Below are 26,512 nucleotides of genomic sequence, written 5' to 3' on the forward strand. Positions count from 1 at the left end.
TGCTCTTTGCCGAGCGAAAACACGCGAATTTCGATTCCAACGAAACGTATTTTATCCTTTTTCTATAATATGCTTTCCTATTCGATCGTCTTTTTCTAATATAAAGCCGCGTACCTTTTAAATTACTCGTTGCTCTATGAAAACTCTATGCAAACTTTAAGGTCTAACGAATTGACCGACCTTGCGGCGGTATAACGGAGAGATTCATCACCGTTGAAAGCTAGGAGATCGAAATATCGAGAGAAAGGGACGTAATTGCCGGTGGAAGAATGGAAGCCAAATGATCGCAGACATTCCGCGAAGGAGAAATCTGTCGGTCTCGCTCGGCTCGCGATCAAACGTCCCACGAATGATTTTCTTTTTCTATTCAACGGGGGAAGCCGCAGAAGCACTCCGGTTGATAGGCCACTGATCGCACGGTATCCCCGTATTGGCTTCCCCCGGTGGCGCCCTGGCGTACATCTCTCTTGCAAATGGATCTTCACGGAAACTAGATTCACCGGAGCCGGAATGACAAGAAAGGAGACGCTAAATTGGATGTACGGCTGGCTCAGATGATGGGCTCAACAGGCTTCCAGCCGATTCAATCGACTCGAATCGTGCTTAGAATTCGATAACCCTCCCGGTCGATTATTGTCCGCCGGAATTTTTTAAGAAGCTCCACTATCTCGCATTCTCTTCGTCGAAAAGTAAGAAGCGAGATATTAGGATCTATCCGGTTACAGAATAACTTAAACGCGACGAGAATCGATGCGTCGATCGTTAAACGTCTGGCGAAACTTACATCCGCAAGAGTATTTTTACGAAACCCACGAATCTCGAACTAACGAGTAGGAATCGTAGCAACGTGTACGTCTTTAAAGTTGCAGCATCGTGAGCAAACGATTGAATCGCCGGATAAGGCGTAAGTTTCGTTCTAATCTTACGTCTGATTATAACGTTTGTGGAAAATGTGGCAGGAAACGAAAAACGATCGAACCGCGATCACATTTATCGTGCGAAATCCACTTTAAACGTCCACAATTATCCCGAAACGCGCCCGAAAAAACCTATCTGAATTCAAAATTCAAGATCTCCCATGTCATTCTAATCGAGCGAGTTGCTGCGTGGAAACGCGTTACGAAAGCGATGAAAGCGAATCATCATCATCGGGCACGTAATCCCGGATCCCTTTACCGACCTCGTACCAATCGCACGAGGCCCGGAAACGCATAAAACCCGACCGACATTCGCGCAGCGGTTTCCGCAGCGAGCATATCCCGCAGAAAATCCTGCACCGCTCGTAAAAGTATCCCGTATCGCGGCGCGCAACTCTTTTCCTCGGCGTCCCGGGCTTTTTACGGCGTCGAAGAACGCGTTACTCGGTCTAACGTAACCTCAAAGCGGACCGTTGCTTTCGAAACGGAAGATAAATCGAGGCTGCGCGGCCTTCAACGCCGGTACGCACGAAAGAAGTCAAGGAAATAAGAAAATTAGCTCGTTCGCAAGCCAGCCCCGATTCCAATTTTCTCAATTTCGACTTTCCACCGTTTCTACCGTTTCCGAGATTTCCCAAGGTTTGTCTGGCATTTTTGGAAGAGCAATCTCCTACGGTGGAATTTTCTCAGTCGCGACACGTTCTTTCTTATCTCCGCTCATCCTTCTCGTGCCCCTCTCGCTGGTAGAAGTCACGAAATACGCGCGAGTTTCCCGGTTGAACGGACGGCATTTATTCCTGACGAGAAGCATTACGCCGTTTCTATTCGATTTCCGTCGTTTCTTCTCGCTTCGCCCGTGATTTATCCGCCCAGACGCTGTTTAGAAACATTCGGTTGTAGAAAGAATAGTTACATCCTTGTTACGATCTTGTACTGAAAGATTCGAAACGAATCCGCGAGTACTTTCTACGTAAATCTTCGGCCGGTTACTATCTCGCCAAAGTGCCGAACGATAGAACGCGAGGGAAGGGCAAAATCGGCGAAATCCGAAAGTCGAGTTAACGTAGCCGCGTGATTTAGCATCGGGCGTCGCGCAGGCTGTTGCGATCGTCAGCGCGATAAATGGGAAAGCACTCGGCGCGAGAAGTTCATATTTTACCGCGTAATAAAATATAATCCCGCGACGAGGAGTGGCACAAGGAGGACGACGGGTCACGCGTCGAGGATTTATTACGATGCTACGGCACGAAGCTTCGTGAAAACCGGGTCAGCTCCGGGTACAGTCGCGTTGCCCGCGTATTGTCCGAATCGGAAAGAGGGACGAATCCGCGCCGGTTTCTGGCAAGAACGGCGGCAAAATCGGCGAATATGAAGACGAACCGGCTAAACAGAAAGAAGCAGAATCGAGATAAAGAGGAGAGTAACGATGGAAATAGGACAGTAGTTTAGGAAAGATAAGGGGAAAGATATGCAAGAGGAATTATTAATCGCGACGCTGCAGAAAGTCTTTCCCCCTTTTTCCTCCATCTTCTTCTCGTTTTGATGTTGCCGTAATGCTTCGAGAGAAACGACGCGTCAGCGTACAGATGGTCGACTGCTTTTGAACAGTGACAAAAGCCCATAATTCGTCAAACACCATTACCAGACACATCTCGGAGAGGAGAGGAACGCGTATCCGACATAGCGAAACGCAGCCAAGTAGTTGATGCCAGTCATTAGTCAGCCGGAGGAGACGCAGCCGAGAAGCTGGCAAGCAGCTTCCCTCCGGGAACTTTCGTAATTTGACGTAACAGATGCACCAACTGAATTCGTAATACTTCGACAGAGGCGGCGGCCGGACGACTATCGGTTTCCGATACCGAATCCTGTCATTAAACCTAACGAATATTCAATTACACCTGGCCCGATTGTTCCGATTGGTGCAGCTTATCAATCGTTTGCATCGACGCTCAAGTACCGAGGAACCTTCTCTTTTTCCGAATTTTCATTACTCGCAATCTTCTCGATAATTTTCCAATTTTCGCAAATTTCCCATATCCGAATTGCTAATTACTTAACACCCTTTTTATGGGGAGGGCAGGACATTCTCAAGTTTTTCTCAAGTTCCACTATCCCCACAGAAACGCGCAATCCTTTTCCTTCTACTCGTTTCAGGAAATCCAATAAAAAATGGAAGTTCCAAGTTGCAGCTAAACCCCAATAGCACCGATATTCAGCCAGTCGCCGAGACTTTCTGCAAAATATTCGATACTTCTTCTATATCTCTCGCGATACGAGAATTCACAGCATCCACCGCAATGCGCATCCTGGATACTAGAGGAGTTTAATCATCTCGCTAAATTAAAACTCGAGTTTCAATCCACCGACTGGGCCAAATAATTAAGCGTGAATAGCCGCATCCGTCAAAATTAGAGCTTAATGAAAGCGAAACATCGGTGGAAAATAAAACGAATATTTTCCGGTTATCATTTCTGGATAACACACGAGGAACGTGGTCGACAACGGAAATTCTCCGACCGAATGGCCGCGAAGAAGAGACATCTCGCGATTTGCGAACGTTGAAATGAAATTTCCAGCTAATTCTACGTTGCACAATGTTGCGTACAGCGGCCCTAGACGTCTAGGATTCATTATCGAAAATTACAATCTGGTTCCTAAAATCACAGAGAATAATTTCAATAGAGATCCATCCAATTTTCAAATTACCACGGAATTTTAAATTTCGACGGACGATCGTCTTTCTACCGAGTGTCTCGTATAAAATGGAATACGTTGAAAGGCGTAATGGCATTTCCAATGGCGAGAAGCGAAACTAACAGGTGAAACGTTTCGTGTAGATTCGACGGACGATGAAAATTGGCGGGGTAATCTGTTTATAGCGATAAGTTACGACGCGGGGAAGACAAGGTGGCCAGATTTCAGGCGGGCTATTAGCCAGGCAAACTAGCATTCTGATTAGGAATGAGACCCCGATGCCTGGAAATGGCGTGCATTGTGTTCTCGGCCCATTCACCCCGTCGATAGTGTGTCCGTGTGTGTTTTTGTGCGAGCGCGCGCGCATCTGTATATATGTGTATACGTTCGTATTGGCCCACCACCGACGTTAGCCTCGATTTCCATCCTATATATACGCGCATGATGAGCCCTTGAAGCCCCACAATGACCTAGTATTGTAACGTAGCCGTCCTGCACAATGTAATTCTGCACGGAGCATGCGATAGAGGAAGCCAAAGTAACTTAATCAGCGAGCGAGTTTCGGTTTCTTTAACATACACGATACAAATTTTTCAACGATTATGCTACCGCTCTGGAAAATCCGTCCTCGGCGATGAACTCGAGGATCGTTCGTCGGAGAAGAAAAAATAAATACGCGCAACACTCGCGAATGTATTCGAACAGTCTTAGAAACTTTCTACGTATATGTAGGATCTTTACTACAATTAGTTTATTTACAATAAATGGACTAAACAGATGTTGGTTAAACAGGAAACGATGGTTGTTTAACGCGAACTAATCGCTATAACGTATTATAATTAAGACAACTAGATAGTTAATTTGCAACTCTCGTCACCGCGGATCCAACGCTCTCTCTCTCTCTCTCTCATGCGGACCACACTCTCTCGACGACGCTAGCTACACAATCTCGACACCGCAGTTCGCGCTCTCTGACTTCTCAACTGACACTGACTGTTAACTCGTCTCTTTCCCTTAGCATCCCTTTGTCTTTTGTCACAGCCCCACCACGCGCGTGTTCCGCAACCGCTCGTGGCCAGGGTCACGCAGGCCTTTTCCGCGAAACTATTCGATCGAACGACCGACGATACGTTGTTGGGCCTGTCGACACTTTGCCTTTCTCGCGACATTGTTTATAGTTCGGCCGATATCTCTTAGGCCTTTCGTCCAGGATACTACATACATATGTAGTATCGCGGACATAAGGCCTAGGAGTTAGCGGGTAAACCACATACAATTATACCAACGGTCAAGGAGGAGATTACCAGATACGCGGAAAGGTACAGAGAAAGAATAATAACACACCCAAACAGGCTGGCTACGGAAACGATCAACGCAAGAATAGAAAGAAGACTAAAAAGGAAACACCCAGCTGATCTCATAAAGGATATAAACTAAAAAACGCGAAGATGGCACCCCGCTGGGGGTAACCATCCACATGCTATTCAATCATATGTTATAACATTTTACCTAATGTCCCACTGGACAAATTGTAAANATTAAAAATAAACGATATAATAAAAAAAAAAAAAACATACAATGTCGTGAGAGCCGAGGCGTTTTTAAACCGTAAACAATGTCCTGAGAGCCGAGGCGCCGATGGGCCCATCAATGTGTCGTCGGTCCTTCGAATGAATAGGTGCATAGAAAAGGACTACGTGGCTTTGGCCACGAGCGGTCGCAGAACACGTGTGTGGTGGGTCTACGGGAAGACGAAAGACATGCGAGAGCAAGGCAGAGTTTGAGTTGAGAAGTCGAAGACGGTGAATCGAGAAGTCAGAGAGTGCGAGTTGCGTTGTCGATATAGTGCTGTTAGCGTTGTCGAGAGAGTGTGAAAGAGAACGTTGGATCCGTTGTGTCGAGAGTTGTCTAGATTGTAGCCTGTTATTGCGATTAGTTCATATTAAACTACCATCGTTTTTCTGTCTATATTTGTACAATCCATTCATTGTAAATAAATTACAAATACTAGGATATAATAACATTATATTCCAAAGAAGATACTACATATATAGTATAGAAACTGTGTGATTTGAAAATGTATACTGTAAATGTATGAAATTTGCAAGATATTTGTTGGAAGTACACGCTTCGTAGAGATCGCCAAGATATTTGAATTAATCGCAATAATATGACGAGGTTAATTATTCGCTATAATGTAAATTACAATATGACGAGACCATATTTAGCACGAATTATTATACGTTTAAGACCGCTGTTCATTCTGTATGGTTTATAATTTTTCGCATGGTATATATGTTGCAATAAACGTGTTGCAACTTTCACGTAGATTTTCAGACTGGTTTCCAATTTTACTAGTATAATCACGATAGTCGTGTCTCATTACGCCGCTAACAAAGTTTCAAAAAGTTTCATACAACGCACATAATATATTCATGCAAATTTTCCACTGGTAGGTGTTCGAATACTTTCGCGAGCCGCTACGCGTACGCCACGAATATACTTTAATTACTGGATTTTTAGAAGAATACCTATTTTTCCACTATACCGGTGAAATTCGTTACCATAATTATTTATCCCCGTTACTCGTCTACAAATTATTATCGCGGTGTATCGTAGCGTATTATAAGTTTTGGCGAGAATTTGATCGCTCTTCCCCATTAATCGGCCCAGCGCGCGTTTCCACAAAATTTATGAAAAGGTATCGCAGTTTGTATACGCCATTCATCGACTCGGCATTCTCCTACATTCGCGAGTGGCCATTAAAATTCAGATCCATTGATCGGTAATTTAAAAATAAACACATTCGCGTTATTCCGTAATTACAATCGAATGAAACCAGTTACAAAAGTCGCTTTGATCCGCGATTTTAAAGATACTTCTGTGAAAGCTTCGTATCCATTCAGCGCGTCCAATTTATCGCAAATTCAGTGACGGTTTGTGTTACCTCGAAACGTCCATGACCTCGAGGCATCGATACGTCGATTCATTCGACGTATCGTTGCACGCATTTCAAAAACAATGCCAGTGTTTACGAATAAAAGTTATACGAATGAAAAGCTATAGGAATCCGGCTTTTCCATGATAGTTCGCTGATTAGCGCCTGATCGATACACGTTGGATACGTCGCGTTGCCCCGAAGGAAGTACATACGTTTCCTTTCACGACGGACTTTGATCGAGAGCCGGTGTTCTTCTTTTAACTCGAGATAGAGGAGATCTCGACGAATCGAATTTTTCTGCGGAAAACGATCCAACAAAGGAAACTAGCCCGGAGCCATCGATAATTCATCGAACGCCCCAGCCGATTCTTTGCCCGGTCGACCTCGAAATTCACCTCTATATACCCTTTGATCGAGTCGCCGATACCGATTACACGGAAATTTGGCCGAAGGTTTCTGCCAAGGACGTTCGATCGAGCGCGATTCCTTGATTTGACGTAGCGAACGAAAGGAAAGTACAATCACTTGGCTCGGTTAAAAGTTCCAAAGTAGAACGTGCGCGTATGGAGACATGGCAAAGCTAAATCCCGCTATCTAGATAATTAATTTCAGTGATAAATCGTAAAATCGTGGATATCGGTAATTCGACGAATATTTCTCTAACTTTAGATTCGTAAGAACGCGCTTCTCAACTTGTTGATCGTTCGACCGCGCCATTAGGATCGAAGCTCGATTTTCTCGCGTTCAAGCGACCTGGAGCCAAGTAAGTTAGCCGACAAGACGATCGATAATGTTTGCTTCAGAGAGATCTTTGTCCTTCGTGTTTCAGCCTGCAATAAAACATACTACGGGGACGTGGGTAAAACTTACGACCTGGAGCTCCATCGACCGAAGGAGGACAAGGTGCCTTACATTTGCAAGCTCACCTTCAGTGCACCGGGCGGCGATCTGGGAGACATCATACAGGCAAGTTTACCCGAAAGCCTCTTTGATTATCCTCCGTAACAAAGACCCTAACCTAGACCCGAACCTGTATTCCTAATTAACATACAGCCTGAATGGCTGCGTGAAGTAATTAGACAAATAACGAGGTACCTCGTAAATGCACCATCGCATAATCGAAGCTACCAAAGAAATTTACATCCGTCTGACTGAAACTTTTCGCTAAATCTCGGTATAGTTTCGAGGGCGAAAAAGACAGCCGAGAAACGTTGCTGCTTTCTCCGTTGAAAAGGCGTGCCAGGTATTTAAAAAAAAAAGAAATGCAAAAAAGAAGGATAGGTAGAAGAAGGAGAAGGAATAAAAAGGAAACGACAAGAAAGACGGAAAGAGAGAGAATTGCGGGAAACAAGGCAGAATCGTGGTCTGCCAGACGAGCAGAAATTAACGGTGGAATTTTTAATAACGCAAATTGCTTGGATTGCACCAGTTAGCCAGGGGGAAGCATAACCGAACGTCGTTTCGTGGCCTCGAATACTTTCGTAAACGGAACGAAAGAGCGGTCCGAAAGTTACTTCCGCGCGCTGCCAAATTTATTTATACGCGGCCTGTTTGCCAACCTTTTGCGGCTCTTTTCCGCGTGCTTGCCGTTTTTATCAAAGCCACTCTCTCTCTCCCTCGACTGCTCGCGCGGCTCTTTCTTTCTCTCCGATGTTCTATGTCCGCTCCTCGGGGAACGTCGATATTTTAATCGTCGTCGGATCATTCCACACGGGATTGATACTTGATAACTCGATTACTCGCGCAGAACCGAAAGCTAGAGGGGTGAAAGAGATCGAAGAGCTGTTCTGTGAGATGTTCGCGCGTGTGCTTACCGTTAGAATATTCGGCGCGGTAATACTTTGCGGATATTAGCGTTTAATGGCGCACGATGGAAAGTTTCGAAAGGAAAATGTTACCGAGAGCTTCGAGCAAACAGATATATCTAATAGGTATCTCTCGAGCATCCAACAATTCGGAGGATTTCTATCGTTACTCGATGGAATATTAGATCGAACAATTGCAAAAACAGAAACGAACATCTGACGAAAGTAATCTTTTACCACTGAATACTCACTGTGATACTGTCACGACGGAGACACAATAAATCACGGAACCGATAGATGTGATGTGGTGATCTCCTCGCGTCGCATTTCGAGCGTTTCACGAATAAGGTGAAGAAGTTGAACTTTGTATATGATAATAGAATTTATTATGCAAATCCAACCGAGTTACGGTTCAAAGTGTTACAGAATGATTCAAAGTATTACAAGAGACTGGGTCAAGATGTTTTAACAGACTGATTCGAGCGCTTATTTTGGAGGGTTTTTATACTATTGTTTTAGTCCCTCTGGAGGGGTTGTTGTTTGAGGTATCTCAGAGGCGCCTATTCCGTTACTATTTGTTTATTGTTTCGATGGCTGTGGTATGCAGGATGTCTAGCCTACCCTATTACTGTTTCTGAGCGGATGGTCTTCTTGAGCGTGTGACAATACAAAAGTTGAATGATACAGAGACGCAGTACCAGTCATTCACAGGCCATGGTGGCTAACTGCGCTTCTCGAAATTTTTTAAACGAGCCAAGTACTTCTGATCGATGCTTATCTCGTATGGAACTCCACCGATCGAAAGGAAATTTCAATTAACGTGCAACTAACTGAACTTCAGCTGGCTGAATTCGCTTATCCGAATACGAGTTCCTATTACGTGGGCGAAAAATAATGAGGAAAATCGGCGAGCTCCTCTTCTATTGAACTCCGATTATATAAACTATGAATCCCCTGACAAGTTCAAACGACTGGAGTTCTACAGTAATTTCATCAATTTTCTCTGCTTTTTGTTTCATGGAATTAATCGATCTGGCAAATAGATCATATTTGTGTGTGTATGTGTGTGAACGCAAAGCTCTGAACACTTTCGCGTAATGATATAATTTCTACAGCCGCGAACGCGTTAAAGGAAACACGATAAATTCCACGATGTTCTTACTTCTCGAAAAACTGAGAGATTACAGAAAGAGCGTAGTGTCGTGGGAAGTTTAATCGACGTTACGGTGCTGGCGATTTCAGTTGACGTTCGACAGCTTCACCCTGGGGAAATTCGTGTCGTTCACGGCGGAAGGCTGCCCGGACGGATCGCTGCAGATTTCGGAGGCCCAACGGCCGGACGTTGGTGGCCTCTGGTGCGGAACGTCCTGGGGTCCCGCGATTTACTACAGCGAAACCCAGACCGTCTCCATCACGCTGAAGCTGCTCAGGCTCAGTAAGGATCAGACGGGATTCAATTTCGACTTCAGAATGGTGTACAAGATGATCAGAAAGTCGGACGCCGTGGCACGCTACGGGAATCCATTCGTCGGTACGTACGTCTCCGTCTTCTTTCGCTCTCTATCATGATTTGTTTCCATGCCAATGCTCTTACGTTGATAACTTCGCCGCTCGGATGAGACGGAATTTACATAAGCTGGATACTTTTGAAAACAACGCGGTTCGAATTCTTCGGTGTCGAGATCGTCGAGTTTGTCGCGGGCGGAAATCGAAGTTTCTTGTAAAGATTTTCTTTATCTCAAGTCGAGATGGATTTAGTCGTTCTTTCTTTTTTTCTGTCCTTTTTTTCTTCTTGCTGCATCCTTGTGTTGAGGCTGACGTCTTGTAGTAACGTTGATAGTCAACGACAGTGATTATTAAATTAATTACGTAACTAGATCGTAAAATGTTTTAAAGAACCGTAGAATCCATTCTTACGATACGGTGAAGCTTCGTTTATATGAACAAATAGTTTATCCCTTAAATAGTTTGCCCATTGCGTTCATATAAAAGAAGTTCCAGCCTAGCTCGATTGAATTTTCAGGTACTCTTTTGATTCAACGACGTTCCACGGAGATCAGAATTCTATTTTCCAAGTAGATTATATTTCAATGCCACGTGATTCGTTTAATTGTCAATAATCGTCGTTAATTTTCGCCCAGATGAAAATAACTACTTTACAAAACAGATTATACGTAAAGAGAAAAGTCATTGGTTAAAAAGAACGTACAAAAACATGCATTTTATAAAATATATATAAAGATATACGAGATTGCAGGAAAAAATCATCGATTTAAAATGGATATATACAAACATCGATCTTGTAAAATACATAGAAAGACGCACGGTTACAGAATAAACGAAGAACATAGAAGAAAGAAGAAATAAAAATGACGATTCCAGGTATAACGCAGCCGACAGGAACACCATCTTCGACGGAATTGACTTTGTCGACGTCCTCGAGCGACTACGCGAACAGCTCGATGGCGATGCCGGTGCAGATGGTCGAACAGCCATCGACCACGACGAAACCAAGCAGCGAGCAGTACCTCGGAGATCTGATATCCGGAACCTACTGTTCCCGCATATTCAGCGACTGCGACCGGAAGAAGTGCAGACTGCAGTCTCCCAACTTTCCCGGATTGTACCCGCGCAATCTCACCTGCTACTACGCGGTAAGCCCGTTCGAAATTTTCCACCCCTGGAAACTTTCGAATAACCACCTGCCGCCCTGTAAACACGAAACGCCGAAGAATAGCGCAGAAAATTTTCGCAACTTCTTCTGTTTGCCGGATAGGGTTCTTCTCAAGGAGAAATAGCTTTCTGAAAAGTTCCTTCCTTCTTTGATTGATAGAACTTGATAAAAGTTTCTCTCGTTCGATAATTTACCCTTTTTTTATATATAAGCACATATATAAATAATATTTCACGCAAGGAGACGATTAGAAATTGTTCGCTCGCTGAGGTAGCTTCTCTTGAAAAATTGTTTCTTGCAAGATCCTTCTCTTCCAATATGGAAGACTTACGAGTACTCCTGCTACGTTACTATCTTCTTAGTTTATGTTACGTAACATCTCGCGTCGGGTTGGAAGACTGTTTCTTTCGAAAATTAATAGACGAAGGAATAAAGTTCGGGACTCGACGATTTCCTAGCTTCATGCGGTTATATGGGATTCGTGGAAAATCCTTTTAGCAAATGACCTAGGATGTCAAGCTGTAAACTCTCACGATACTTAATAGTATAGTTAGAAAATCGCTCGTACGAATTGTAGAAGCCTTCGCTGTTTATTTTGTACCGCAGAACTCGAATACGGGATCATAAATCTGTAGCGCGCAGTCCGTGGCGACGATTCCGGAGACCGCCTTTCTTAGCGAGTTATTTGAAAATTTATGTAGCTGTCCGAAGGAAGAATGAAGTTGGGACGAGCAAGTCGCGCGGTACGATGAAGCTCCTTCGTTGGAAATGGCTCGATTTCTGGTGTTTACGTAATCCTTGGAGGCTTCGTGAATTTGTCCAACTTCCCCGCTGTTAGTGGATATCCGAGTAGTTATAGTAAGCAAGGAAATTTATATAAAAATAGTAGATTCTGGTGGAGAAACGATTAACGTGTTTGCCTATCACCAACGTGATTTTTTTTACCTTTGCGGTATTCTCATTCGAAATAGCGGCTTTGATGTACACATTTTTAGAAAATGTTCAAACATCTATAGACAACATTTACGAATATATCAGTCGTGCGCGTTATACGAAACAACAGACTCGACTATCACGACTACATCTACTATATTATATCTTATATAATATCTCTCAAATTTTATATGCATTCTCAGATTGCTTTCAACCCTTATCACTGTGATCATGGTCGTTCTTTCTCGTCATAGACCTTAATAAAATTTCCAAATCTCTAAAACGTAACACGCGCCATATAAACATGGAAGTTTCCTACGATAAGCGTTCAGGTACTCTCGTAAGAAATACCACGAAGCAAAATCGTGCACGTAGAGAAAATATCATCGCGCGAGAAGGATCTGGTTGTACGAAATTATTTGAAATCGCAAGTTACTAATTGTTTACGAACGCAATTGTAAAACCCTGGGACAGCCTGCGGACGAAGAAATGCACGATGATCCGCGAGGATGTCGATGAGAGGGTGTTGGCCAATCGAAATCTCGACGACGCTCTAATGAATATTAACAAAGCTGTTCTGTGGAGCGTGAAAGGAAAGGGGTGTGACGTTGGAATGTTCTGCGTGACACGCGAAACGTTGCGGGCTAATCCGAGGAACGGTATTTCAGGTCGAAATCGCACGACGGTCCGAGCAAATTGAACGGGTCGATGCACGGGCTCGGTTTCGAAACGAAGAGGAACGAACGCAACCAACGTTGGCATTCCGACGAAAATTTACGAGGCACCGCCACGAGTGTACAACCCGCGCACCATTATTCTCCTTTTGCCCGCTAAAGCCGATACGACTCGCTAAATACACTTCGATACGACCACTGAAATTTTCTGCACCCGCTGCTCACGAAAGTTACGCCAATTTCAATGTCGTTTCCACGACAGTCGCAACGAGGTACTTTCGTTACACGAGGAATGGAGATTGGATCGTATGGAATTCGTAGTAAACAGGGAAGTAGAGAGGTTGGTTAGACTAGAAATAGGAGAAAATAAAACGAGGACGTTAAATGACACGAGTGACGCTCGAAGTGTAATCGTTAGATAAGGAACGTTGATTAAGACGATAGGATCGAGACAGGAGAGCGATCGATACGACTATATCGTAAAAAATGAAGGACACGCGCACAATGGTGTGTAAACGTTTATGCTTTTGCGAGGGACGTACGCGATAGGAAATACGCGATCGCGGCGGTGCTTTGATCGAGAAGTAATTTAATTTACCACCCTCCTCTGAACGTGGTTCATTCGATTAACCGATACACCTCTCTGATTCGAAGTTCGATAAATTGTTTTTCGGATAATATATAAGCGACACGAACATGCGTGAAGATGGATAGATAGATACAAGCGTAACAGTAGAGATAACGTTAATAAACAGGCTAAAAGAACAGGATTACGAAAGGAATGAATGAAACGAGAACGTGAGAAGAACGTACGGCTAAGATAAAAGCGAGAAAGCTGCGAACCAAAGTCCCTGTTTTTAGTCCAGAAATAAAGATCATTATTAATTCGATATTAGCGATAGAATGCAGAATATGGCCCATGTATAATCCATTTTTAGTCTGACGCCTGAAATCAGTCCGCCGTTTCTATTTACGATCGTCCTTTTCTTTTATCATATCGGGTTATCGGACGAGTCTTAAACCTTTTTGAGGTCGGGTTTCTGCTCACAGATAAGAGAAATTTTATACGGATGGAAAAATGGCATTGCCCGTTAGATGTTAGAAGATCACCGAACAGGATGATGTACATTTGGTTTAATTCATATCATAGAAAAGTGTTGGAATAAAGTTTATAATTCAACTTTTATTTCTCATCGGACTTTATGATCCAGATTAGTCTTCTTCGTAATCGTCATCCTTATCAGAGTTTATAATTCAGAAAAGGTTGTATACTTATCCGACCGCTCGGTACAACACCTCCTAAGTATCTTCCGTATTAATCTTACGACACAGGTGAGGCAGCACGACGTACCAGCAGGGAAACACGCCTTAATCTCCGTGAAACAGCCCCGGGGTCAATTGGTGGCCATAAGAGCGAGGCCAGCCACCCAAGCGGAATCATCGCCTCGCGAACTTCGCCTGTGGAAGGACTGCGATGTGGTTCAGGTACGTAGTAAAACCCGAAAATTGCATGGATCGAGATAAATCCGAGACGTCGAACGATGGCTAGCCAGGGCGGAACGCCATGCACGTGACCGATGGCGTGGTATCGGCGAAGCCGAACGGTCGTTACGCTCGCACGGTAATTCCGGCGGGTGTGCTTCTTAAATCACGAACACTCTGCCGAATTTATCGATCCGCAGAGAAGAGAAACTATCGCCGTGTGTTCTAAGTTGATAAGCGAAATTTATTGACGGACTATAGGGCCAGACCAGATAAGGAAGATAACACGAGAATCCTGGCGAGTGGCTTCAAAATAGCCGACGAAAGTTTGCGGACGTACGTCAAACTGCTCGACGACGGATCCGATCGAGCGATTCGATTAATTGTTTTCTGAGAAATTGAAACGCGATCTTCTCGAGATTTACGGTGGCTAGGAAAAGTGTTTGCTCGTAGCCTTATGTTCCGATACGTTTTCTTAACGGGTTTTCCGTTTTATTTACACGGTATGAAATTTTTCGTAGTCGCATGAAAGTATTAATAAACGGTACAAAATTTATGTAATTGATACGTAAATGCTATGATAAGTACAATGGTGTGTAAATACAGCCAGTGTTACAATATTATTTATATTTTTATGCACATATTTGATATTTGTAATTTAGTATTTTACTTTATATTTATGTTTATATTTATATTTATGTTTGGATTTCTCTGTAGAACTTTGTTGTTTCCGCATCGTTCTGCAAACTTCATCTGTGCGATATAAAATATGCCAGAGAGTTCTCGATTAACCGTGGCTGTTCGAAAAATATTCCATCGATTCTAACTAAAAAGTTCCAGTCCCTTTTTTCATCGTGCCATTTTTCCCACCGAATGGTATTAATTGTAAGAAAAGGAACGTCGTTTTGGCCCACAGGACTACGTGACCGTGTATGATGGCTACACGACCCGGGACCCGGTTATCCTCAAGTTCTGCGGAGGTGGTGAGCCGGTGCCGGAAGCCACTAGTAGCGGAACCGAGATCCTGGTCGAGTTCACCACGTCTCCTTACGGCACGTTCCTGCATCCAACGCCGCCGCATTCGCTCCACGGCTTTCAATTAGAAGTGCAAGTACGTGGTAATTCTGTTCAAACATTCATGGGGCCGGAACAGCGTGCTTTACACCTGACGGTGGCGAACTACCGCCCCCTTGGTTCACGGATCGCATTTAAATGGTTGGTCGGAGCAGCCACCGTTACCACAATTTTCTTCGGGAACGACGAGCCAACGAGATAATGAATTTTAGGACGGGGATTCTTCTTTCCTCCCTTTTTTCCTCTCATTTCTTCCTTTTTTCTAACGAGTTAAGAGACGTTAATGTTGATGAATTCCTTTAGAACTGAGTAACGAATTTTAAAACTCGTATTGTACCCTTTCTTCTATCATCCTTTTTTATCTGTTTACTTTCTTTTCTATAAACATTTATAAGGATTAATAAGTTCCTTTGTTTCCCACGTAGTAGCTAATCGTCTAAAAACTTGAATTCCTGTTGGAACGGCAACAACTATCGCTGCTGAAGTAGAACAAACTCGAGCGATATACTCAAACGATAAACCGTCGAAGTTCTGATGTGCCTGGTACAACGTAGGTTATCCTTGAGTTTCCAACGTTAATTCCCTCTTTTATCCGTAATAATTCGAGAAATTAAAGTATAAACCTTGGAACGTCTACAAGACCGTAACAATTCTTCCGTTTTTCCTCTGGTTCCTATCTCGTTTTTTCCCAACGAACTGTGCTTGCAGGTGAAGTTCGTGGACGCCGACTCGCCGACGTACGCGAAGAACAAGCATTGCGAGTTCTGGCTGCAGGGCAGCGGGGGTGGTGTGCTCGCATCTCCACGGCATTCCTTGCCACGGAACAGCACGTGCCTGTATCATCTTCGCGGCGCTGGGCCGGCGCTTCCAAGTCCAACGCCACCGCGTCCTTTGCCCAAGTTTCCAGAGCAGAGGCCGGGAACCGTGTGGAGGAGACCGGCACCGCGACCACCGCAGCCACAGTTCCGCGTCTGGCTGTCCATCCTCAAGTTCCACGTAGGCACCAGCTTGTCGAGCAGCGACGAGGACTGCTCCACCACCCTTATGGTGTGGGACGGCGAGATGATGCCACTCTCCGAGTGCTACGATCTTGCCTGGTCGGTTTAATCCCCTTTGATTAATCGCGAATGTCTCGTTAGAGCCGACGAGCTTCCGCTTGTTACGCTGGTTTTTCCGGAAAACCGATCCTCGTCTTCGTGTTTCGTTCGAGTTCCTGACGAGGGACTCAGTGACTCGAATGTTCTTCGAGCAAGACTACGATTATAGTGGATACGTGTTCCCATGGATACGCCAGAACAATCTTATGACTAAACTACGCGCTTTCGTGAAAATTCCTGATTTTATATTCGACTTATTTTCTTATTTACAATCAGCCGCTTCGCGACTGTATCATCAATACTGGGACACCATGTATTTCGAATATTTCGTATATGTTTGAACATCGTGCACATTTTGTGCATTTTTTCAACTTTAAATTTCCTGGAAACGCGTAAAAATCCGCGACCTACTTATGACTATGTATATGCACTTCGGTGGTTGGATGTTTCGTTCGTCGGAACGACAGTTTATTGGAGCACACATCCACTGTAACCATAGAACTTCATGCGAAACGTTCGCTGGAAGAAATATAGCGAGATGTTAAATTGAAATACAAGGCAGCCACGAATCCGTCTGTGCAGTAACATTCAGGGATGCAGCCATGTACGATTCGGACTAAAATGATTTTTAAGATATTTTGCTTGATTGGATATATGTTAGCGTACAAAGTCGAGTCCTAAATCAAGAACATCACGGTTATTGCCAGTTGATGTCCGCGCAACTTTTCTCACCGGTATCATCGATGGCATCGGATCCGTGGAGACGCCATTTCCCAGAGGACTCGTGAAAATAGGAATCGACCTCTGACAAACACAAAACAGAGACCTTTAATCCGTCGGTTCTCCTTGCGGAACATCGATTGATGCAGTGACATATGGCTTACAGGTAGCATTCTACGTTTTCCAATAATAATTGAACCAAAGTTAAGATATTAATAGCTTTTGCGATATGATCAACTCGTAAAGCTTCAAATATCAATCAACGTAACGACTCGGGGAACCGCTTACGTGGTCTCAGTTTTTCTTGAAACGTCAAACTGTATTTCTCACAGCTGCCGTTTCCTTGGATCTGTCGAAATTCCCTCGTCAAAATGCTCGAACGTTTGTCGAGTCTATAACCACGTTCTATTTCTTCCACGCGAACCGCACGCGAGAAAAAGATCGTCGAGTTCTTCCTGTCTGTCCAAAATTCGTGAACTCTACTGTAGCAGAGTCTGCGCTGCTTTTATATACTGCACAACCAATGGCTAAACCGCGGGATCCTCGTGTTTGCTTCTGTTTAGTTGAGTTTGCTTTCTTGTTACGCCATGCTGTTAACAGATCTTCTTGCCTGGATGTAGTTTGGTTTTTCTTGTCCGAGAGTTTGGAAGGGGGTTTGGGTTATGTAAAGAGGTTTCGGGTAACTTGTCCCTCGGTTCAGAAATTTCTATACAGCGAATCGGATGATTTATAGGTAGACCGTCGGTGTTTGAAGCTCGGAAATTAGTGGAAAGTAGATTCGCCCATGAACCGTAGATCGGTGTCCCGCGTTTCTTATCTTAATCTCGTCTTAGATAACGATCTTCATTTCGTTACGATATGTCAAAGTGGATACGAGGAAAATGACGAGATTAACGAGAAAATTGACGCTGCAACGATTCTCCAATCTTTAGACGCATCTCGAACATCCTTTAACTTTCCTTTCACTACGATTTATAATCGTTCAACAAGATCAATTTAAGACAATATTGAAACGAGAAATCGTACGCATCGACGATGGCTTTCTCGTATTTCGTTCAAACCTGAGATATTTTTCAAAGAAATACAATTACATCGGGAATGACCGAAAGAACGCAGCATGGTTCGCATCAATAAAAAGGATTTCCAATTAGACGAGTCTCTCGTAAAGCTCACGTGACGCGTTATTCGCGAAGATTCTATCGTCGCCCTTCTCTCTTCCAAATTTCATCGCACAGACGCCACCCGTTTTATCCACGCCCCGAGCTACTTTAATCTGTTTCGATCTCTCAAACATAATCCATCTCGAACAGCGAGAAAGAACACCAACGTCACGGAGACAGATCGGCCGAGCCATCGCACCCTCAGGCAGCCCGCCCCGCTGGAAACACCACCCTGTTGGCGCGTTATTGCAAGGACAAGGTGCCGCGAACCTGCGACCACGCCATCCTACAGAACACCAGTCGCCCCTGTTCCCTTGGCGAGAGCTTCGTATCCAGCGGAAGCAGTTTGACCATCGAGATGCGGATGGTCGAGTCAACGGCTCTCAGGCGAGTGTAACTCGATTGCGCGATACGGGGGGGTAAGAGGGAAAACGAAATGGGGATGAACGAAGAGAAGGGGAGAGGGACGGGGGCAGAAAAGCGGTTTCCGTTTCAATTACACAGGCCGCGTGCCGTTTTGTTCGACGTTGTTTCACGTGAGCGTTATCGATCGACACGGCCGCGTATTATGTTTTCTCTCGAGCGGCGATGTAATGAGATTTCGCCAGGAATATCCGCGGGAAACGAGCTTTTATTGGCCCCGACTTTTCCCGAGCTTCTCGAAAATTATCGACAACGATCGGTGATTAGAGAACGAATCCTTTAGATATCTTGTTTAATCTTCCACAATTGTGAACTTCCTTTTGGTTGCGATACGCGAGAGCAACTGTTTGTACATCTGTAGCATATTTCAGAGCGCGAAAGTTTACACGGTACGGCATAACGCGTAAAGATAAGTAGAAAAACAGTTTGTATTTAAATTACATTAATATCCGCGGTTTAATAAATAACTATTACGAACGAATTATTTGCAGCGATAAGATAACGTAGGGATGAAAGAAAATAACACAGGAAACATGGCCAGATTAGAGATTAGTCACATAGTATCGTAGAAGATTAATACCTACAAATCGAAGCTATTGGATATTTTCGTGCGAGGTGAATTTTTCACGCGTTTTATTCGATATCTTTAATCTTCGATAATGGGAAGCAAAGATTATCGCGGACTGATAATCCATGACGAGAAAGAAGAGAACCTTTAATCCTTCGCTCGATGAAACGTCGAGTAATCGTTTCTTTCGATCGACCGATGTTTAAGTCAAAGGGAACGAAACTTCTCGAGGCAAATTAAGATCGGAACTTGAAACGAAGATTTTGAACAGAGACGTATATTTCGCGTAGAACCGGCTTCCTCGAGAAATCAGAGGTCGAAGTTCCGGTATTTCGAGATGTCGTGCTACTCTTTCCTTTTCCTCGTTTTTTTTTCCTCCCTTTCTGCGCGCTCAAGGGGTGGAAAGCTTTGAATATAAATTCAGACGAAATTTGCTCGTGACATGGAGCTCGTGGAATCGATACAGAACGTTACACGCGAGGAATGCGGAGGTTTTATGGCGACGCAGCGCAATATCTGCCGCACTTGCACGTTTTCGCTACCGACCTCCCGTCGTCAACCTCTTTTCTTCCGTTTCTCCGCCACGGTTCTCCCAATATCAGTTATTTATAAGAAGCGATTTTTCCTGCGCGTCGACCGCTCCGTTGCAAGTCACTGAAACGCTCAGATTCCATGGAGCCCGGGTCTTTAGAAATTTCTCTGTGAATTGAAAGTCAATCCTGGAACAAACAGCTGTCGCAGTGTTTCCTTCGCAATTACGTTTTCTAATTATTTCGTTTCCCTTCGTGCCGATATATCGAATTTGATTTATAACAACGCCGATATCAGTTAATAACTGTAGAAACACCGGCAACCGAAGTAGAAGAATTTCACCAAAGAAATCGAAATGGCACGTGAACGAAGAAATATGTGACGTGGTCTGGCAAGGAAAGGGTTTAAAGCGTTGAAAAGTCAATTAAGATCGTTTCGACTTTCTCGTGTTATTTCCTGAGGAAAAGCACCAAGCCAATTTTCTAGAATAATTATCGACTTCGCAAGTTAACAATTAACGTCGTATATTGATAACAATAGTAGACAAGTATTCATTGCGTTAAGAAAAATTACAAAACATCTTTAAAAAGTGAAGAAATCAACTATCTTCTTTTAAGAGGTAGAAAGGCTACCTTCCTCTACCCTTTCCTTCTCGAAGGCCTAAAATAGCTGAAAACGAAGCAGACGAACTTACCGCGGAGTGCGTAACTTTAAACGCGTTTATCTCGGAGAGTCCTTTTCGCGTGTTAACCTCATTTTACCAGAGCGCGTCACGTGTATACAGTGTCGGCTACAAGTATTAAGATACCAGCTGATATTTAGTACAAACTGCATGCTCTTTGTTGTTTTTATTTTATATATGTCGGAGATGAAAGGACATCGGGGCCTTTCTTTTGGAGTGATTAGGAAAATCTCCAATACTCTAGCCCGGACTTTTATTGTAGCTACCCTTAAGCAATAAAAATAGGAAATAGTTGTAAGACGCTAATCCGATTATGTGTACTCAGGGTTTATGACGATGGGCTTGGGCTCGAGGTGACATAATGAGTCGCCGAACGTAGCCGCGGTCACGGGACGGACATGTAACAACAGAGGTATGGAATAATTATGCAGCTCTCCTTAAAAACAAAGATTGACCCGAGAAGTGGGGAGGGGACTATGTAAGGGCAGTTACATTTGTACTGGAAGTTAGTTAGGTATCGAAAAAGTTATGGAGTTAGTTATTGAGAGAGTCATTACAATTAGTACGTGGAGTCACACCAGGATCGTGTATCATATCGGATTCGTCTTCCCGTGGCCGTGGATTCGTATCGAACCTAAGTTCATTATCATCGATTTCTCGTTTTTCCGATTGCCGTCATTACCTGTAACCTCTTGTAATCATCACGTCGGAACTAATAACGATCAGCGAGAATACATAACCACGATGGTCAATTCGAGTGAAGGTTCATCGGACGCCCATACTTCAAAGCTTTCTCCGACATATATATATATGTCGGGTTATCATTGGAATTTAGGGCGTATAGTGAACCTTCACGTGAATTGGCCATCGTTGTGCCGTACTAGGGATGATATTTACTGATACAAATGTGATTATTACAGAGTGTGTCAAGTAATAACGGCCATTGGACGATCGAGATGTCGGTGACAATGAATTTAGGTTCGATAACGAATCCACGGTCAACGGGATGACGAATGCGATGTGATACACGATGCTGGTGTGACTCAACGTACAAGTAAAACTTATCCGAATGAACTGACCCGTAGTCCAAGTGGAACCCAATCTTTGTTTTTAAGGAGAGCTATATAATTATTCCATACCTCTGTTAGCTACACGTCCTTCCCGTGACCGTGGCTACGTTCAGTGACACGTTATGTCACTTCGAGCCCAAGCCCACTGTCATAAACCTCGAGCACCCATACTCGGATTAGAACATAAACAACTATTCCTCAGTTTTATTATTTGGGTGCAGCTATAATAAAAAGTCTGGACTGAAGTATCGGGGACCTTCCCAAACGTTTCAAACGCAAGGTCCCGATGTCCTTTCATCTCCGACATATACATACATATAAATGCAAAAATAACTGATACACTCATCGACACACCCAGCTCAAGCTATTATACTCACAAACGTGAAATTTGGACAGTATACTTCTCTTGGGAGGTAGCCATGGGATACGAAGAGGTTTTCGTACAGAACCAAGAAGGGTAAAATGGAGATACAATTTTTTATTATGGGATATCCATCTCCCACGAGTTGCTAAAGTTGGGGACGTAAAATTCGACATGCGAACTCTCTATTAAAAATAAACACGCGTTGGAGCGTTGTTCGAAACTCACCCCTTGGTGGAGGACGCAGAAGGGTCATGCTTTTTTCTCAAAGGATAAACGCGCCTCTCTATTCGCTAAAATCAGAAACGCGAAAATCGGCGTATGAACTGTTCATTAAAAATAAACAAACACATATCGAAGCAAAGCAAGTTTTTTGAAATTCAATTCCTAAAGGGTGTTCAAACGGAGAGTTAGCGATCGTTAACTCAAATACTGCCGCAGGCCGGCAGCTATTGCTATTATAAATCTGTCATTTCATTCGTCATATATATACATACGCGACGTGATCGAATAACACGTAGAAGCGAGCACGAAGTGACTCTATATGAAAAAATAAGACGAAAATGTGGAATAAAATTGTTTCATTTAAGACTTGGTTTACGAGAAAATCGAGTTTGAAAATTGATCAAGTATATTTGAACATGGCCAATTCCGGACTGGACAGGATTAAATGATCGACAGGAGGTCGTTCTGCGTGTGAAAATAAGTCGAAAATGCAGACTACAATTTTTTCTCAAGACACTTGGTTTCCGAAAAAATAAATTTGTCAATTTATCATACACATGTAAGTACCAGATCGATTCTTAACTGAACAAAATAAAACCTCGAACGGAAAAATTGTATTTTATATTTATCGCTTACTTTCGTTTCTACAATAACATCCTATTGATCGTTTACTCATATACAGTCGAATAATTAGCCACGTTCAAGCATACTTGATAAATGTCCAAACGCGATCTTCTCGAACACTAAACCTTCAATGAAAAGATTGTATTCCATATTTTATTCTTTTAAATGTTAAATACCGTTCTTAATAATGTTAAATATAAGAAAAGAAATTATAATATAAAATACGAAGTAAAGCAAAGATCGTTGGATCTTTTTAACAGAGATGCGACCAGTGTCGTGATATTTATGATTCGATAAACTGAAAATTGCGATTACCCTACAAGACAAACAAATTTCTAAACTCTCTCGGGAAGAAAGAAGGAAAAGAGCAACCTAACCCGAGTAACTTTCATCCCCATTGCGAAGAGCCTTGTTCATCCCTTCGCCCTTTGCGATCGCATCGTTGGAAACGCCTTTCCGATATGCCATTATACAAGCTCGACCGAGGGAGTTCAATTAAATCGAGCGAATCTGGATAAAAAGAAAAGCATCGGGACTCGCGTTTGCGAGCACGAGTCATTTTTTAATTGGCCGCACAAGGGGGCGGTGATGATCGAGGAATCGCCTCGTTTAACGAGTTAATAAAGCTAGGGGAAAGGGAGGGTCGTTTCATGCGGAAAGGATTAACTAGACCGTGCGACGCATCCGCGTTCCGTGCGGCTATCACGCTCGAATACGCGGTCTTCGTGTCGAGCTTGCAGTGAAAAATAAAATGTAAATAACCCCTTTTGCGACGTGCTTCGATAAGCGACAGACGTCGACAACCTGCGAGGGATAATTCCTCTCTATAGTATCGAACGTTGATGACCTGTTACGCGTTTCGATGAATAATCCCGTATTTTTAGCGCGTCCATACTATTACGATCGCGATCACGATGATGAGGATGTTCTCTATATACTAGAGACGTGTAGTGCGGTCTTTGTACCCGGCACGAGTTGCATTCACCTTTCCGATAATTATAGTTATCGTACAATAATAAGAAATTTTCGAAAGGAACGAATTGCACAATGTTTTTACATGGAAGCGTATATTTTATTAGGTCGAGTCATAAGTTCGTTCATATTTGGTTAAACGAATGCGATAAAATCTATCTGATCGAGAAGCGATGTATTTCAGTTTTCTAGAAATCTCCTATCGGAAAATTCCGACAGGTATTTTTACATTCTTCGAATAATACTCATAACATTTTCGAAAATCCACGCGCCGGTGAAATACGCCGATGAATTTGTTACTCGACCCAATCTACTCTATGTATATATAAAAAGATCAGTGAAAATTTTCAAATTGTCGAGACTCGACGTTCCACGTACCTTTAACAAGCTTCAGACGCATACCGATGACGAAATTTTTCTCCATTCCACAGGCCAGTAAATTTTCGCGCGCTCTACGAATTCGTGGATCTACACCAGGACGGCGATCCTTACGGGAGCGGGCCGTGTTCGAGGATCTTCTACAGCCGCAATCGAGATCATTATCCCGATCGTAGATTCCAGGCGCCACGCGACATTTTCCTTTATGGCCGTGGCGGCACGAAAAATATGAGGTGAGTCCACCTTACCGCCACTTAACTATTGTTCCAGACGCTTTCTCGATACCGTAATGTCCTTAAGGCCATGGTGAAAGACGAAGATCGGGGCCACTGAACGTCAGCTATAGCCTCGACGAGGATTTACGTCGCTCGGGGCAATTCCTGCTCTTTGTCTTCTCATCGTTGTTCCTATATGAAAGAGAAAAATTTTAAATTATAAACAAAGAACTAGGCAGGAAAATTGGGAAAATAAATTCGTGGATGAGGAAATGATCACGAGTAGATAAAATCTTGGATGCCTTTTTCCTCTGACGAGAAATAGAACAATAATTCTGTCGCTTCCGCCTCTCGATGTTATCTAAAAAGTATTGGATATCGAATAGAGAATTTACTCCGGGAGTACTCTGAAGAATTCAGAAGATCCAAACGACTGTCGCTTTGTTAAAAATACTCGTCATCTTTATACCTGTAGCTTTCTACCGCATCTTGAGTCTTGCGTAACTATTAATTCCAAATAGATAGACGAACGTAAAAGGGTACAGTAAAGCGTTATAGCAACGATAATCGTGTGTTTAACGATGGTAGGGGCAACGAAGTCAGGTTCGTCCCATGGGAATATGTAAAAGTTAACACTTTACCGACCGCTAGCGATTCAACAGCATACGCACGTTCGACCGTGCAGAATCTCAGGCGCAGATTCTCCCTGGCGCCGGCTCCGTTTCGGTTTAGACTCTCCAATACCATTCTTTTGTTTCGTTCATCGCGAACGGTAAGTTTTTTAAATTGGTATAAAACTGTGGCAGCTTACAAAGCAACGCAACTGACGCAACTGAGCAAGGTACCTTTGTACTAAATAACAAATTACTGCTCAAATAATAAAAAAGATTGTCGGCGACGAAAAACCGATTGATAGACCATCGGTTGGTAAGCGTTGGCGACAAAAGACCGATTAATAGACTATCGGTGGGTAAAGTGTTAAGGAGAGAAGCAAGACGCGCGATGTTTCAATCGACGATCTGTCCATTTAAAGGGCTACCCGGAGAAAATGACGGGACGATCTAACGAGGACAAACTCTTTCTCTTTCCGTCGGCCGCATCCGGCTTGAACGGTGCTCCTTTTACGCGCAAACGATTCCGCGATTTCGAATGAGACGCACGTCAGTAGCTCGCCTCTTTGTTTCACCTGCAGAAGCGATAGCCAGCCGTAAATAGACCCTTTGTGCATCGCGACGAAAGTGTGCGCGTCTTTTTCTTCTTTTCTTCGCCCCTCTCCCTTCTTTTCTTTTCCTTTTTTTTTTAGAGTTTCGCTCCGCGTCTCGTCACCTCTCGTGAAGTTCCTCGACCCTGTTCGGTATCGAGGGAGGAAAAGAGAAAGAGGAAGAGTCTTCTTTTCTTAGAATACCTTCGACAGTGTCGTCACAGTAGATCGCTCTTCGTCAAACGCGATTATTTTCTGACTGCTGCTGCATCATTTCATTCCTCCTACAATATATCTAGACTCGTCTGGAGATATAACCGACCAACGTTTCGGGAATCGCGAGGTCGAAAGATGTTTAACGAGGGAAAAGACGGGTATCAAAGTGTACGCGGCTGAGACTTCCATGTGCTACAAATAGCGTCTACAGCTTCTTCCTATCTGCTGCAACTTCACGAGCTTAACAATCTTAACAAACTTCCTCGAAGTAATACAGACGAAGTAAAATAAAGACGTCTCCTCTTTAAAATTTCTCCAAATCACCTGGTAAACTTGAGCAAATCGACAACACCTGTTCTTCCGCTACGATCTTCCTCTCTCTTCCATTCTTCTAGATTTCTCTCAGCCCTCGAAACAGTCGTACAAGAACCTTGCCAACCTCCCCTATTACAGATTTCCCTCTATTTACCCTTCGAACCTCCTCCGCTTCCTCTAAACTCCACCTCAATCAACAAAACTCCCAAAAGGAAGCACAAACATCGTCGAAAGTCCTACTAACACTGAATTTCGCCGTTTGCTTTCGACCTCGCGAGAACAACTCTCCAATTCCGCTACCGTTCATCGATCGTATCCCGCCGAAAGTTCCCTTGGCCGGCCATTAAAGCCGGACGTCCTGTTTTATAGGGCCATAAAATGGACTTTACGTCTTCGCGGCTGGTCCTTTCTCTTTTCGCACGACCGTGACTACACCTACTTTGGAAAGTCTTCGTTCATAAGGGGTGGCCCGGTCGTTATCGTATATAAATGCAACCCGGTTTTTCCCATCGATCGTCGCTCGCGTCGTTATTTGCTGTTCAAATAGAATTCCACTGCTG

At 43.6% G+C, this 26,512-nt stretch overlaps 1 protein-coding gene across 7 annotated transcripts in view; it reads left to right on the forward strand.

The window, feature by feature from the left end:
• The window catches only part of LOC122572290, a 182,210-nt gene that overhangs the window by 141,140 nt on the left and 14,558 nt on the right, over window positions 1-26,512 (forward strand). For 6 of the 7 annotated variants that reach the window (XM_043737090.1, XM_043737086.1, XM_043737088.1 and 3 more), the window contains 8 exons: window positions 7,382-7,518; window positions 9,600-9,888; window positions 10,740-11,011; window positions 13,971-14,123; window positions 15,037-15,231; window positions 15,903-16,291; window positions 18,322-18,558; window positions 24,059-24,238. In XM_043737090.1, coding sequence (XP_043593025.1) covers window positions 7,382-7,518; window positions 9,600-9,888; window positions 10,740-11,011; window positions 13,971-14,123; window positions 15,037-15,231; window positions 15,903-16,291; window positions 18,322-18,558; window positions 24,059-24,238 — 1,852 coding nt within the window. Of the gene's footprint in view, window positions 1-7,381; window positions 7,519-9,599; window positions 9,889-10,690; window positions 11,012-13,970; window positions 14,124-15,036; window positions 15,232-15,902; window positions 16,292-18,321; window positions 18,559-24,058; window positions 24,239-26,512 lie in introns of those variants that run through there. The other variant, XM_043737093.1, reaches the window with a different exon arrangement.

The sequence above is a fragment of the Bombus pyrosoma genome, linkage group LG11 (genome assembly GCF_014825855.1).
Source record: "Bombus pyrosoma isolate SC7728 linkage group LG11, ASM1482585v1, whole genome shotgun sequence".
Lineage (NCBI taxonomy): Eukaryota > Metazoa > Arthropoda > Insecta > Hymenoptera > Apidae > Bombus > Bombus pyrosoma.